We start from the raw sequence: 16,251 nt of genomic DNA on the forward strand, positions 1-16,251 counted from the left end.
GAAAGAAGTTCAGTGGGTTGATTTTTTGTTTGGTTGTAGTTTGTGAAAATGCATGTTCAGAAACACCACGTACATGAACCAGTCTATAAGAGTGTGTTAAAAGGGAAGGAGCGGTGGGGGGGGTGAGAACGGGGGGGGGGAGGGAGGGAGAGAAGACAGCCTGGAAAAACCGCACACCAAAAAGGTACAAGTAGTCGTCTCTGGGTAGCAGGATAAGGGGCAGCAAGTACTCTCTTGGCTTCCCCTCATCTGATTTCCTTCTCCTTTCTGATGTTTCTACCATGAAATGGTATCACCTGTGCAGTAAACAAAGCGAGAAGGTGCTTTCTAAAACCAAAGCAGGAGGAGAGGAGGCAGCGTCTAGTTTATCAAATGGCACAGAGTAGCAAGATTATTCACAATGCCCTTGGTGGGTGTGGGAGGTGGGGAGGAAAGAGAAGAGAAGAGAAGAGAAGAGAAGAGAAGAGAAGAGAAGAGAAGAGAAGAGAAGAGAAGAGAAGAGAAGAGAAGAGAGGGTGAAAGGGAGCGCAGGAGAGGGAGGAAGAGAGGGGAAGGAGACAGAGAGAGAAAGAGAGGGAAAGAGAGAGGGAGGGAGGGAGAGAGGGAGAGAGAGAGCGCGCGCGAGCGAGAGCGCTGCACTCTCAATACAATACACTGCTGGTGGGTTAGGGGGACAAAGAGCGGGTTGTAAACCGGGTCGGAGCCAAGGTTTGGCTCTGCTGGCTGGCTCGCTGCTGGGATGTCTTCAGCGCAGGGTGGCCTCCTCGTCCGTGTCTTCGTCGAAATCTTTGACGTCAGCACTGGTGGACTGCCTGGCCCAAGCTCCCCTTTCAGCCTCTCGTTCTTTATGGGACTTGAATCTCCCAACGAAAATTTTCCGGTAGTTCAGGAACATGCCATTCATTGCATCGATGGCCCGCTCAGCGGACTCCTGCTTCTGGAAGTGCACGAAACCGTAGCCCTTGGGCCCCTTTTCGTCACAGGCCACTTTGCAGGAGAGGATGTTGCCGAACGCCGAGAAGATGTTGTACAGAGCCTTGTTGTCGATGGTCTTGCCCAGGTTCTTGATGAAGACGTTGCCCACCCCGCTCCTGCGCAGCGAGGGGTCCCGCTGGGACCACATGATGCGCACTGGCCTGCCCTTGATGACATCAAAGTTCAGGGTCTCCAGGGCCCGCTTGGCATCCACCGGTTGCTGGTAGTTGACATATGCGTAGCCCAAGGAGCGGTGGGTGATCTTGTCTCTGCAAATGCGGATAGAGAGGATAGGCCCTGCGGGGCTGAACTTCTCGTACAGCATTGCCTCTGTCACCTCAGGGTGCAGGTCTCCCTACGTACAACGAGGCCATAGGAAAGTCTGGGCTCTCTTCGAGCCCCCGCCCGTCTCCGCATCCGCGGTGGCTGCAGCCGCTGCCGCAGCCGCTGCCGCCGCCGCCGCCGCCGCCGCCGCCGCCGCCGCGGCCGCCGCTGCCGCCGCCGCCACCGCTGCCACCGCCTCCGCCTCCGCCTCCGCGTCCGAATCCTCAGCAGCATCCTTCTCGTCCAACGCAGGCACCTCAGCCTCTCCTGCTGTAGAGGCTTCATCGGCACTGGCCTCCGCCACCGCCAGGGCTGCTGCGGCCAGAGCGGCCTCCGCCTCCTCCCTGGCCAGGGCGGCTGCCGCCTCCCCCAGGGTGGCCTCTGCCACTGCCTCCTCTACTGAGGCTTCGGCCTCCACCTCAGTCTCCACTTCTGTTTCCGTCTCTGCTACCGAGGCCTCCGCCACCGCCTCTGCCACGGTCGCCGCCGCAGCCTCTGCCGCCGCTGCAGCCGCCGCCGCCACTGCCGCCGCCACTGTTGCAGCTGTCGCCACGGTCGCCGGTGCTGCCGGGCCGCTGCCGCGACCTCCCTTCCCGCAATCTGGTGGGGGTGTGTGGAGAGGCGGGAGAGGGCAGCAGGGCTGGTGGGCGCCGGAGCCCGGGGACGGGAGCGTGCTGGGTTGGGGGACCCTGGGCCAGCAGACCTGGCAAGCCCAAGTCACCTGGGATGGCAAGCACTGCCAGGAGCGCGCCTTTGCGAGTCGCTGCAGCCTCCAGTTTACTGCTGCCGCTGCTCAGTCGTGGACAAGCGTGCGGGGCGCGGGAGGGCGGGAGGGCGGCGCGTGGGGGGGGGCAGGGGGTGTTGGCGTCTGCGGTCCGGGCAGCTGGGAAGGCTTCTGTCTCTTTGGTTCCCCCTGTGGCTGCTGCGGGGCTGCGGGCGGTGGGAGGGGGCAGGGCCGAGAAGCTTGGGTTGAGGGTGACGTGGGTGTGAGTCCTCAGCCTCTCAGGTCGCCTGAATGTTATAAAGAAGCAGCCGGGAAAGGCTCCACGGTGCACTGAAGGAATACAGGTTCGGTTTAGGATGTTTTGTGTTATCCCTCCTCACCCCATAGAACATTTAAGTGATTGCATCAACTACATTGTACGGGGGGGGGGGGGGTGGCATTGTGAATACACTTGCCTGGCCTGAACAAAGCCAGGCAAAACGTTTTTTCTCACATTCAGGTGGGCTCTTCCCACCTCAACGTGCACACACACTCTCCAACATCACTGCCGCCAAGGAAACTACTCCTTTTTGGAGTGGGAGCTGGGGCAAGTGAGGCAAGGATAAAATGAGGGGGCATCAATACACATAGAGATGTATGTGTGCCCCGCCCCCCCGCCCCCCACCCCCCCACACAACTGACTGAGAGTTGATAGAACAAAAAGAAGACAGTCGGATGTGGCCAGTTCCTGTGAAGAGTCAGAACGACCCTTGCCTTTGTCCTTCCTTTCCTTCCATAAATAGGGGTTTGAGGCTCAACGTGAGCCTGGCATTGAACTGTGGGCTGGAGTGGGGGTCAGATGTATAAAAAAAAAAACAAACCATAGTGCCTTCCCTCAGGGCGTCTCAGTCCACTAAAGCTCAGGCTGCCCATATACATAAAACAGAAATGCCAGCAGAGGGCTGCAGGTGCTGTGTGATTGGACTAGAGTGGCTAAGGAATTCCATCAGAACAGCACACATTCTCTCTTCCTCCTCACTCCCATCCATGCACCACCTTCTTTGGATAAATAAAGCTGTTTCCTGTGATGGTAGTATTGGCTGGATCTGGGGAGTTGCACATGATAGAACCACTGTAAACCTGTGGAACTGACTGAGTCGCTGTGGTGTGTCAGGCAGTAAGAACTTTCCCATCACTGCCTGGAACGCCTCCCAAGATGGCTGAGAAGCAGACACACGGACAGGTACCCCGTGACTTTGCAAAGTCTAGCCCTCTGCCCCTAGACAGGGCTAGTGCCAGCAAAGGGAAAGGACGGACACTTAGGAAAAGCCTGTTGTACAGCTGGTGCCTGACCAAAATGATCACTGTCACTGCTGTTAGGAGCCATCTCTGGGGGAAGGGGGCCTAGGTAACCTGAACGCAGGAGGCAGATCAGCTGTGCCTCACCATACCAGGTGGCCACCCGAAGAGGGGCCAGAAGAGGCATAGGCTAAGGGGCAAGCCATGATTGCCAGGGGTTAGGGGATGTGGGGACGATGACAAGAACTTTCTGGCCCATTGTTAGGGAACAGAAATGACAAGGGCAGGGGGAGGCAATTCAAGGATCAGGACTCAACAAGATTTCCTTCCCTGGCTTTGACGTACAGCCCACAGAGCCAGCGGAGATCAGTGGAACAGCAGGGGCGGGGAGAGGTTCTGGGAAGTCATGCTGTGGCCAGCAAATCGCCAAACCTGTCAATCCTGAAGACAATCCTTAAGCCCCTGAATCTCCAGCAACAGAAACAGGACTACTGAAGTGACAAGGAGAGCAGCTAAGGCGCTGCTCTCCAAGTCCTTTCTCTCAGACGTCAACCATGGGATTCCCTCATTCTTCGTTCCCCCTCTTAATGGCTGGCCATCTGCCATCAAAAGTGGTCTGACTAGTAGGCACTGTGACAGAGGCAAAAATGAAGAGCCCCGTGGAGCTTCAGTGGAGGGAGGGAGAGGTCCCTTTCTTGTGGGAGGAAGTGTTATTCATTCCACGCACTCAGTGACTCCACGAGTATTTATGGAGGACCTACAGTGCACCAGGCATTCTTCTGCTCAGAGGGTCTCTGCACTCAGGAACTTTGTCTTCTGGTGGGGACAACAGGCAAATAAACACATCAGGAAATGTAGACATACCTAAAGGTTCCTACAAATGCCCTCAGAGAAATAAGATTACCTGGTACATGTTATCTAGTACCCAAGAGAAGCATCAAACTTCTGGGATGGCCTTTCTGAGCACAATGAAATGTGGCCAGTTCTGCTAGGAACCAGGGAAAAACTTGCCCTGCAAGGAGGCCTGCAATTCCCTTGGCTCTGTGGCAGAAAAGAGGGGCACCGGAGAGGCAGAAAAGATGCCAGTGTGGCTGGAGCCCAGTGAAAGAGGAGATGGAGGAAACAGAGGAAGGTGCAGAGGTGGGAAAGAGCCATGACGAAGAGTTTGGTTTTTACTGAAAGTGCTCTGGGAAGCCAGAGAGAGGGGGTGGAATCAAGGGAGAGCCACGATCTAATTATAGCCAATAATTTCCTCTGGCCACTCTCTGTGGATCATATTACCAGTGGGCAGGACGCAAAGGAAAGGAGGGAGACCAGTTTGGTCTTATTTGAAGGACTATGCCCTGAGCCCTTCTCCCGAGTGGCTTTTATTGGGAATGGTATGTGTAGGTGTATACATCATACATGCATAGCTCATCAATCAATGTCAAAAGGCTATAGTCCTACAAAAACAGGTATTATCTGTAGATAACAATCGAAGGAACACAGAGATTTGTCATAGGTCAGGGTCTGTTAGTCATGCTGACGCCAGAGGGTCTTTAAGACGTGTTTCTTGAGATAAGGAGTTTGCTCCTTGTGCCTTGAACTTAAACATCCGGTTTATATTAACAGGGTTCATGCCTGGGCAAAGCAGGCTTCACAGGATAAAATGTACATTTCAGGCCTGGTTCCCACGGGACCCCTCAGTGTTAGAGTCGGGGGCATGCCTGCCACCTGTGTTTTTACCTGGTTTTCCAGGGAGACTTACTAGCCCCTTTCAGGGCTTGCTCTCGTGAGGGCTACCATCTCCCAAACCACACAGAGTGCTCCCCAACATCTCTCCCTTTTTTTGTTTGTTATGGCAGACACGGTGGTAAGTCTGATTAAGCTACTTGCTCTTTGTGTATACGATCCCTGGAAATCACCTTGTATATACATTTCAAGGCACGAAGGACCACAATGATTAGGAGGCATCCCATGGCTCCCATGATCCAGACATGTAAATTTGGATCGAGCCATTGCACGTTGTCATGCAGGGTCTGAAAGACCTCCTTCTCAGTGAGTTGCTTAATGTCCTGAAGTTGTTGACGTAGCTCAAGCAGGAGTTGATCGGTTTGTCCCTTGAGAGTGGAAGAAAAGGCCCCTCACAAGCAATGTCGGACTTCCTCCCATGAGTGCTGACTGGAGTTCCACTTGCGGGGGGGGGGGCGGGGGGGCGTGACACACAGCTCAGAACAGCCTGGATCACAAGTGAGTTGTTGGCGAGTGACAAGAGCATCTTTGTCATCCATGATATTTCTTCCTGGGTCGGGGGAGTCCAATGGAATGGAGGTGGGTCGCGGAGCCGGGTAGCCTTTTCTATGATATGGCTTCACCCTCTTCACCGGCAGCTCTAAGGGTCCCTCTGGAGAGGGGACACAAGCATATCCTCTTCCCCAAGTTAGTAAATCAACAGTTCCTTTGTGGCTGGTGAGGGAGGAAAAGTCATTCTATGATTTCAAATGTGGGGGTTAACTGTCTAGTTTGAATTGCTTGAGCGACGCCTCAGTGAGGTTAATTGGGCATCTCCTGTTCTATCAGCTTTAAGCCCTTAACCAAGAGATTAGGCAGGGCGGTTCCCAACACTTGGCTGCCAGTAGACAGGGAGCAGTGCAAAGGAGGCTCCAAGGGGTGACTGAAAATCAGCCTGAGTTTTAAGTGTCATTTTCTCCCCACTGCTTGGAAAGACAGGCCCCCTGCTGTTTCTGCAAGTTGTAATGAGTTTGAGCAGCGAGTTAATTGCCCTGTTGTTCTCAGGACCTGGTAGCTTCCAGGTCTAGCATGTGCAGTGCTTCAAAAACTTAGATGCTTATTTTCCTCCTTATTTCTTTTCTACTTCTAATTCCCTTCTTTAGTTATTTACCCCAATGTCCTTCTTTCCCATGCTACACATGAATGTGGCACATATCCTTTTCCTTTATTCCTTCTTACCCGTCTCCTTCACAATCCTTCACTTTCTTAATTCCTTCTCTTTCCTTTCTTTCGCTTTCTTAATTCCTTCTTTTTCTCTTTTTTTCTTCTTCCTTCTACACAATCCTCCTTCAACTTGCACAGACCATATTTGACTTACACAGACTCTCTTTAACTTACACAATCCTTCTTCAACTCTTCTAGCCCATTTCGGTTTGCCCTTTTAATTCACCCAGACATAACCAACTTCAGAATAATCCACATTCAATGCTATTTTTTCAAGATACAATGCCGTAATTTATACTTTTCATTACCAAAACCATATATTTTTCCCAATTTAATTAAAATTCTCAACTTTGAGTGATAACCAAAAGTAAGTAATTAGCATGCTTTAGATTGATAAATTTATAAACACATTTCATAACTTTCAGAAACAGTTTTTTCCCCCTACTGGCAAATACACTTACATTTTTTTTATTCTTGGTGATTACTGCACTCCTTGAGTGTGTCAAAGTGAGCTGTCTCATTATCTAGTGCCCTTGACAACTTTAGGGAGGCTGGGGAAGAGGGAGGGAGGAGACACCAGGCATAGCACGGCCTGTTCCCAGGACTGAAGCAGTTCCTGGGCCTCCAGAAGGAGGATTCAGAGTGTTAAAAAGACACATTTTGTCATTGTTTTTCTTCCTGAGCTTTCTACTGTCTGAGAGGGGAGCGAGATCTTTTTCCCTCTTTCAACAGTCAATTTACATTCTTTCTGAGTAGAATCCTTATGATGTAGCAACATTAGAGATCTCATGCCATTTACCAGAGGTTTAGCAAAACATTTAGAGACTGGGACTGAGCCATTCCCTTCAAAACAGAAACAAAAATAAAACCTAAAGCAAAGACAAAATTCAAGCAAACCAGTATCTTCAAATTAAATCCTCTAAAAGGAGGGAATGAGACACTAGCCTTAGACACTTATCTCATGCCACCTGGTACTACAACTGACCCTGACAACAAGATCTAAATGGCATGAAGCCCAAATAGCAGAGACGTTACTTGACACCGACCAGTAGAGTGAACAGCCTTTAAAAGTCCAAAAGGCAAAGCCCAAACAGCAGAAGCAGAAGGTTCTAGGGTTATACAAAACAACAAAGACCAAACCAAGTTTCCCAAAAGATAAGAAAGCAAGCAGCCCTAGCTCCGCCTAAGTAGTTCTGTAAGCCTCTTCTGCCTAGTATGTCTGGAAGTGGAGGGAAGAGAGAAGACGAAACTGAAAGCAAAGTGGCCACAAGAGAGGTGACCCTGGAAGAAATCCCCTTTCCCTTATCTTAGACACACCCGTGGCATAACCAAAAACCTCTCGATGCCACTGTCCCTTACATGGGATAAAGGCACCAAATCCCATCTGTCTAGGTATGCCTAGGTGCGCCGCGATGGCTCGTAGCCTCTGTCCCTGTTCGGGCGCCAGATGTGGGAGAACTCCGTTCCATGGAGCTCTCCTGGCTGCTGCGGATGAGAATAACTCGTCCTGGACACAACCTTGCTGTTCCGGCAGGAAAGGGGGTGGCGATGCCCTCTAGTGGAGAATGCCCTGAGCCCTTCTCCCAAATGGCTTTTATTGGGAATGGTATGTGTAGGTGTATACATCATACATGCATAGCTCATCAATCAATGTCAAAAGGCTATAGTCCTACAAAAACAGGTATTATCTATAGATAACAATCGAAGGAACACAGAGATTTGTCATAGGTCAGGGTCTGTTAGTCATGCTGACGCCAGAGGGTCTTTAAGACGTGTTTCATGAGATAAGGAGTTTGCTCCTTGTGCCTTGAACTTAAACATCCGGTTTATATTAACAGGGTTCATGCCTGGGCAAAGCAGGCTTCACAGGATAAAATGTACATTTCAGGCCTGGTTCCCACGGGACCCCTCGGTGTTAGAGTCGGGGCATGCCTGCCACCTGCGTTTTTACCTGGTTTTCCAGGGAGACTTACTAGCCCCTTTCAGGGCTTGCTCTCGCGGGGCTACCATCTCCCAAACCACACAGAGCGATCCCCGACACACAACATTTTAAAATACAATTAGAATTGCAAATTAAAACATTATATTAGGACATTTTAGACTTCGAAAAATTGTTATATAATTTTTTAATGGCAATAATATATGCATACAAATCAATACCATCATCATCATCATCATCATTTATTAGTGGGCAATACTTCCCTTGTAATTTTGGCATATCAAATATGATTAATTCATTTAATTTCTCCCTACTATAAAGAGACAGATTTCCTTTGACTGTTTCAGGGATCCTTCTGGTAAATCAAGACTAATTTTGATGTTTTGGAAGGTTTGTCAAATATATTCAAAAGTTTTAAAAGTGTCAGAAACCACACAGAGCGGTCCCTAGCATTTTGGGTTTCTTTAGATATATTCCCAGAAGCGGGATTGCCGGGTCAAAAGGCAGATCTATTTTTAATTTTTTGAGTTATATTTGCAAACACTCTTTAGTTTGATGTAGTCCCATTTGTTTATTTTTCTTTTCTTTTTCTTGTCTGGGGAGATATATCTGATGAAATATTGGTATGAGCAATGTGTGAAGTTTTGCTGCCTATGTTTTCTTCTACAGTTTTTATGGTTTCTAGTATAACATTTGAGTCTTTGATCCATTTTGAATTTATTCCTGTGTGTGGTGTAGAAGATGGTCGAGTTTCATTTTTCTGCATGTATCTGTCCAGTCCAAGAGTTGGTTCTTTGAAAAGATAAACAAGATTGGTGAACATTTCACCAGATCATTAAAGAAAAAGAGAAAGTACCCAAATAAATAAAATCAGAAATGAAAGAGAAGAAATAACAACTGCCACCAAGAAAATACAAAGGATTGTAAGACAATCTTATGAACAACTCTATGCCAAGAAACTGGACAACCTGGACGGAAAATTAAAACATCAATAAAAATTAAAGGTAAATCCTTTACCAGAAGGATCCCTGAAACAGTCAAAGGAAATCTGTCTCTTTATAGTAGGGAGAAATTAAATGAATTAATCATATTTGATATGCCAAAATTACAAGGGAAGTATTGCCCACTAATAAATGATGATGATGATGATGATGGTATTGATTTGTATGCATATATTATTGCCATTAAAAAATTATATAACAATTTTTCGAAGTCTAAAATGTCCTAATATAATGTTTTAATTTGCAATTCTAATTGTATTTTAAAATGTTGTGTGTCGGGGATCGCTCTGTGTGGTTTGGGAGATGGTAGCCCCGCGAGAGCAAGCCCTGAAAGGGGCTAGTAAGTCTCCCTGGAAAACCAGGTAAAAACGCAGGTGGCAGGCATGCCCCGACTCTAACACCGAGGGGTCCCGTGGGAACCAGGCCTGAAATGTACATTTTATCCTGTGAAGCCTGCTTTGCCCAGGCATGAACCCTGTTAATATAAACCGGATGTTTAAGTTCAAGGCACAAGGAGCAAACTCCTTATCTCATGAAACACGTCTTAAAGACCCTCTGGCGTCAGCATGACTAACAGACCCTGACCTATGACAAATCTCTGTGTTCCTTCGATTGTTATCTATAGATAATACCTGTTTTTGTAGGACTATAGCCTTTTGACATTGATTGATGAGCTATGCATGTATGATGTATACACCTACACATACCATTCCCAATAAAAGCCATTTGGGAGAAGGGCTCAGGGCATTCTCCACTAGAGGGCATCGCCACCCCCTTTCCTGCCGGAACAGCAAGGTTGTGTCCAGGACGAGTTATTCTCATCCGCAGCAGCCAGGAGAGCTCCATGGAACGGAGTTCTCCCACATCTGGCGCCCGAACAGGGACAGAGGCTACGAGCCATCGCGGCGCACCTAGGCATACCTAGACAGATGGGATTTGGTGCCTTTTATCCCATGTAAGGGACAGTGGCATCGAGAGGTTTTTGGTTATGCCACGGGTGTGTCTAAGATAAGGGAAAGGGGATTTCTTCCAGGGTCACCTCTCTTGTGGCCACTTTGCTTTCAGTTTCGTCTTCTCTCTTCCCTCCACTTCCAGACATACTAGGCAGAAGAGGCTTACAGAACTACTTAGGCGGAGCTAGGGCTGCTTGCTTTCTTATCTTTTGGGAAACTTGGTTTGGTCTTTGTTGTTTTGTATAACCCTAGAACCTTCTGCTTCTGCTGTTTGGGCTTTGCCTTTTGGACTTTTAAAGGCTGTTCACTCTACTGGTCGGTGTCAAGTAACGTCTCTGCTATTTGGGCTTCATGCCATTTAGATCTTGTTGTCAGGGTCAGTTGTAGTACCAGGTGGCATGAGATAAGTGTCTAAGGCTAGTGTCTCATTCCCTCCTTTTAGAGGATTTAATTTGAAGATACTGGTTTGCTTGAATTTTGTCTTTGCTTTAGGTTTTATTTTTGTTTCTGTTTTTGAAGGGAATGGCTCAGTCCCAGTCTCTAAATGTTTTGCTAAACCTCTGGTAAATGGCATGAGATCTCTAATGTTGCTACATCATAAGGATTCTACTCAGAAAGAATGTAAATTGACTGTTGAAAGAGGGAAAAAGATCTCGCTCCCCTCTCAGACAGTAGAAAGCTCAGGAAGAAAAACAATGACAAAATGTGTCTTTTTAACACTCTGAATCCTCCTTCTGGAGGCCCAGGAACTGCTTCAGTCCTGGGAACAGGCCGTGCTATGCCTGGTGTCTCCTCCCTCCCTCTTCCCCAGCCTCCCTAAAGTTGTCAAGGGCACTAGATAATGAGACAGCTCACTTTGACACACTCAAGGAGTGCAGTAATCACCAAGAATAAAAAAAAAATGTAAGTGTATTTGCCAGTAGGGGGAAAAAACTGTTTCTGAAAGTTATGAAATGTGTTTATAAATTTATCAATCTAAAGCATGCTAATTACTTACTTTTGGTTATCACTCAAAGTTGAGAATTTTAATTAAATTGGGAAAAATATATGGTTTTGGTAATGAAAAGTATAAATTACGGCATTGTATCTTGAAAAAATAGCATTGAATGTGGATTATTCTGAAGTTGGTTATGTCTGGGTGAATTAAAAGGGCAAACCGAAATGGGCTAGAAGAGTTGAAGAAGGATTGTGTAAGTTAAAGAGAGTCTGTGTAAGTCAAATATGGTCTGTGCAAGTTGAAGGAGGATTGTGTAGAAGGAAGAAGAAAAAAAAGAGAAAAAGAAGGAATTAAGAAAGCGAAAGAAAGGAAAGAGAAGGAATTAAGAAAGTGAAGGATTGTGAAGGAGACGGGTAAGAAGGAATAAAGGAAAAGGATATGTGCCACATTCATGTGTAGCATGGGAAAGAAGGACATTGGGGTAAATAACTAAAGAAGGGAATTAGAAGTAGAAAAGAAATAAGGAGGAAAATAAGCATCTAAGTTTTTGAAGCACTGCACATGCTAGACCTGGAAGCTACCAGGTCCTGAGAACAACAGGGCAATTAACTCGCTGCTCAAACTCATTACAACTTGCAGAAACAGCAGGGGGCCTGTCTTTCCAAGCAGTGGGGAGAAAATGACACTTAAAACTCAGGCTGATTTTCAGTCACCCCTTGGAGCCTCCTTTGCACTGCTCCCTGTCTACTGGCAGCCAAGTGTTGGGAACCGCCCTGCCTAATCTCTTGGTTAAGGGCTTAAAGCTGATAGAACAGGAGATGCCCAATTAACCTCACTGAGGCGTCGCTCAAGCAATTCAAACTAGACAGTTAACCCCCACATTTGAAATCATAGAATGACTTTTCCTCCCTCACCAGCCACAAAGGAACTGTTGATTTACTAACTTGGGGAAGAGGATATGCTTGTGTCCCCTCTCCAGAGGGACCCTTAGAGCTGCCGGTGAAGAGGGTGAAGCCATATCATAGAAAAGGCTACCCGGCTCCGCGACCCACCTCCATTCCATTGGACTCCCCCGACCCAGGAAGAAATATCATGGATGACAAAGATGCTCTTGTCACTCGCCAACAACTCACTTGTGATCCAGGCTGTTCTGAGCTGTGTGTCACGCCCCCCGCCCCCCCCGCAAGTGGAACTCCAGTCAGCACTCATGGGAGGAAGTCCGACATTGCTTGTGAGGGGCCTTTTCTTCCACTCTCAAGGGACAAACCGATCAACTCCTGCTTGAGCTACGTCAACAACTTCAGGACATTAAGCAACTCACTGAGAAGGAGGTCTTTCAGACCCTGCATGACAACGTGCAATGGCTCGATCCAAATTTACATGTCTGGATCATGGGAGCCATGGGATGCCTCCTAATCATTGTGGTCCTTCGTGCCTTGAAATGTATATACAAGGTGATTTCCAGGGATCGTATACACAAAGAGCAAGTAGCTTAATCAGACTTACCACCGTGTCTGCCATAACAAACAAAAAAGGGAGAGATGTTGGGGAGCACTCTGTGTGGTTTGGGAGATGGTAGCCCCGCGAGAGCAAGCCCTGAAAGGGGCTAGTAAGTCTCCCTGGAAAACCAGGTAAAAACACAGGTGGCAGGCATGCCCCGACTCTAACACTGAGGGGTCCCGTGGGAACCAGGCCTGAAATGTACATTTTATCCTGTGAAGCCTGCTTTGCCCAGGCATGAACCCTGTTAATATAAACCGGATGTTTAAGTTCAAGGCACAAGGAGCAAACTCCTTATCTCAAGAAACACGTCTTAAAGACCCTCTGGCGTCAGCATGACTAACAGACCCTGACCTATGACAAATCTCTGTGTTCCTTCGATTGTTATCTACAGATAATACCTGTTTTTGTAGGACTATAGCCTTTTGACATTGATTGATGAGCTATGCATGTATGATGTATACACCTACACATACCATTCCCAATAAAAGCCACTCGGGAGAAGGGCTCAGGGCATAGTCCTTCAAATAAGACCAAACTGGTCTCCCTCCTTTCCTTTGCGTCCTGCCCACTGGTAATATGATCCACAGAGAGTGGCCAGAGGAAATTATTGGCTATAATTAGATCGTGGCTCTCCCTTGATTCCACCCTCTCTCTCTGGCTTCCCAGAGCACTTTCAGTAAAAACCAAACTCTTCGTCATGGCTCTTTCCCACCTCTGCACCTTCCTCTGTTTCCTCCATCTCCTCTTTCACTGGGCTCCAGCCACACTGGCATCTTTTCTGCCTCTCCGGTGCCCCTCTTTTCTGCCACAGAGCCAAGGGAATTGCAGGCCTCCTTGCAGGGCAAGTTTTTCCCTGGTTCCTAGCAGAACTGGCCACATTTCATTGTGCTCAGAAAGGCCATCCCAGAAGTTTGATGCTTCTCTTGGGTACTAGATAACATGTACCAGGTAATCTTATTTCTCTGAGGGCATTTGTAGGAACCTTTAGGTATGTCTACATTTCCTGATGTGTTTATTTGCCTGTTGTCCCCCACCAGAAGACAAAGTTCCTGAGTGCAGAGACCCTCTGAGCAGAAGAATGCCTGGTGCACTGTAGGTCCTCCATAAATACTCGTGGAGTCACTGAGTGCGTGGAATGAATAACACTTCCTCCCACAAGAAAGGGACCTCTCCCTCCCTCCACTGAAGCTCCACGGGGCTCTTCATTTTTGCCTCTGTCACAGTGCCTACTAGTCAGACCACTTTTGATGGCAGATGGCCAGCCATTAAGAGGGGGAACGAAGAATGAGGGAATCCCATGGTTGACGTCTGAGAGAAAGGACTTGGAGAGCAGCGCCTTAGCTGCTCTCCTTGTCACTTCAGTAGTCCTGTTTCTGTTGCTGGAGATTCAGGGGCTTAAGGATTGTCTTCAGGATTGACAGGTTTGGCGATTTGCTGGCCACAGCATGACTTCCCAGAACCTCTCCCCGCCCTGCTGTTCCACTGATCTCCGCTGGCTCTGTGGGCTGTACGTCAAAGCCAGGGAAGGAAATCTTGTTGAGTCCTGATCCTTGAATTGCCTCCCCCTGCCCTTGTCATTTCTGTTCCCTAACAATGGGCCAGAAAGTTCTTGTCATCGTCCCCACATCCCCTAACCCCCTGGCAATCATGGCTTGCCCCTTAGCCTATGCCTCTTCTGGCCCCTCTTCGGGTGGCCACCTGGTATGGTGAGGCACAGCTGATCTGCCTCCTGCGTTCAGGTTACCTAGGCCCCCCTTCCCCCAGAGATGGCTCCTAACAGCAGTGACAGTGATCATTTTGGTCAGGCACCAGCTGTACAACAGGCTTTTCCTAAGTGTCCGTCCTTTCCCTTTGCTGGCACTAGCCCTGTCTAGGGGCAGAGGGCTAGACTTTGCAAAGTCACGGGGTACCTGTCCGTGTGTCTGCTTCTCAGCCATCTTGGGAGGCGTTCCAGGCAGTGATGGGAAAGTTCTTACTGCCTGACACACCACAGCGACTCAGTCAGTTCCACAGGTTTACAGTGGTTCTATCATGTGCAACTCCCCAGATCCAGCCAATACTACCATCACAGGAAACAGCTTTATTTATCCAAAGAAGGTGGTGCATGGATGGGAGTGAGGAGGAAGAGAGAATGTGTGCTGTTCTGATGGAATTCCTTAGCCACTCTAGTCCAATCACACAGCACCTGCAGCCCTCTGCTGGCATTTCTGTTTTATGTATATGGGCAGCCTGAGCTTTAGTGGACTGAGACGCCCTGAGGGAAGGCACTATGGTTTGTTTTTTTTTTTATACATCTGACCCCCACTCCAGCCCACAGTTCAATGCCAGGCTCACGTTGAGCCTCAAACCCCTATTTATGGAAGGAAAGGAAGGACAAAGGCAAGGGTCGTTCTGACTCTTCACAGGAACTGGCCACATCCGACTGTCTTCTTTTTGTTCTATCAACTCTCAGTCAGTTGTGGGGGGGTGGGGGGGGCGGGGGGGCGGGGCACACATACATCTCTATGTGTATTGATGCCCCCCTCATTTTATCCTTGCCTCACTTGCCCCAGCTCCCACTCCAAAAAGGAGTAGTTTCCTTGGCGGCAGTGATGTTGGAGAGTGTGTGTGCACGTTGAGGTGGGAAGAGCCCACCTGAATGTGAGAAAAAACGTTTTGCCTGGCTTTGTTCAGGCCAGGCAAGTGTATTCACAATGCCACCCCGCCCCCCCCCCCCGTACAATGTAGTTGATGCAATCACTTAAATGTTCTATGGGGTGAGGAGGGATAACACAAAACATCCTAAACCGAACCTGTATTCCTTCAGTGCACCGTGGAGCCTTTCCCGGCTGCTTCTTTATAACATTCAGGCGACCTGAGAGGCTGAGGACTCACACCCACGTCACCCTCAACCCAAGCTTCTCGGCCCTGCCCCCTCCCACCGCCCGCAGCCCCGCAGCAGCCACAGGGGGAACCAAAGAGACAGAAGCCTTCCCAGCTGCCCGGACCGCAGACGCCAACACCCCCTGCCCCCCACCACGCGCCGCCCTCCCGCCCTCCCGCGCCCCGCACGCTTGTCCACGACTGAGCAGCGGCAGCAGTAAACTGGAGGCTGCAGCGACTCGCAAAGGCGCGCTCCTGGCAGTGCTTGCCATCCCAGGTGACTTGGGCTTGCCAGGTCTGCTGGCCCAGGGTCCCCAACCCAGCACGCTCCCGTCCCGGGCTCCGGCGCCCACCAGCCCTGCTGCCCTCTCCCGCCTCTCCACACACCCCCACCAGATTGCGGGAAGGGAGGTCGCGGCAGCGGCCCGGCAGCACCGGCGACCGTGGCGACAGCTGCAACAGTGGCGGCGGCAGTGGCGGCGGCGGCTGCAGCGGCGGCAGAGGCTGCGGCGGCGACCGTGGCAGAGGCGGTGGCGGAGGCCTCGGTAGCAGAGACGGAAACAGAAGTGGAGACTGAGGTGGAGGCCGAAGCCTCAGTAGAGGAGGCAGTGGCAGAGGCCACCCTGGGGGAGGCGGCAGCCGCCCTGGCCAGGGAGGAGGCGGAGGCCGCTCTGGCCGCAGCAGCCCTGGCGGTGGCGGAGGCCAGTGCCGATGAAGCCTCTACAGCAGGAGAGGCTGAGGTGCCTGCGTTGGACGAGAAGGATGCTGCTGAGGATTCGGACGCGGAGGCGGAGGCGGAGGCGGTGGCAGCGGTGGCGGCG

At 49.7% G+C, this 16,251-nt stretch overlaps 1 protein-coding gene across 1 annotated transcript; it reads right to left on the reverse strand.

Moving 5' to 3' along the window:
• Nucleotides 1-577: 577 nt before the first annotated feature.
• On the reverse strand, nucleotides 578-1,364 carry LOC123819123 (polyadenylate-binding protein 1-like 2). The gene is given in 2 exon segments (XM_045839449.1): nucleotides 578-1,330; nucleotides 1,332-1,364. Coding segments are annotated over 2 exon segments (603 nt in total). The 5' UTR covers nucleotides 1,350-1,364; the 3' UTR covers nucleotides 578-745.
• Between the last annotated feature and the right edge of the window lie 14,887 nt (nucleotides 1,365-16,251).

This window comes from Phyllostomus hastatus, unplaced genomic scaffold (assembly GCF_019186645.2).
Source record: "Phyllostomus hastatus isolate PE091 unplaced genomic scaffold, TTU_PhHast_1.1 phas_contig_30, whole genome shotgun sequence".
In the NCBI taxonomy this organism is placed as follows: Eukaryota; Metazoa; Chordata; class Mammalia; order Chiroptera; family Phyllostomidae; genus Phyllostomus; species Phyllostomus hastatus.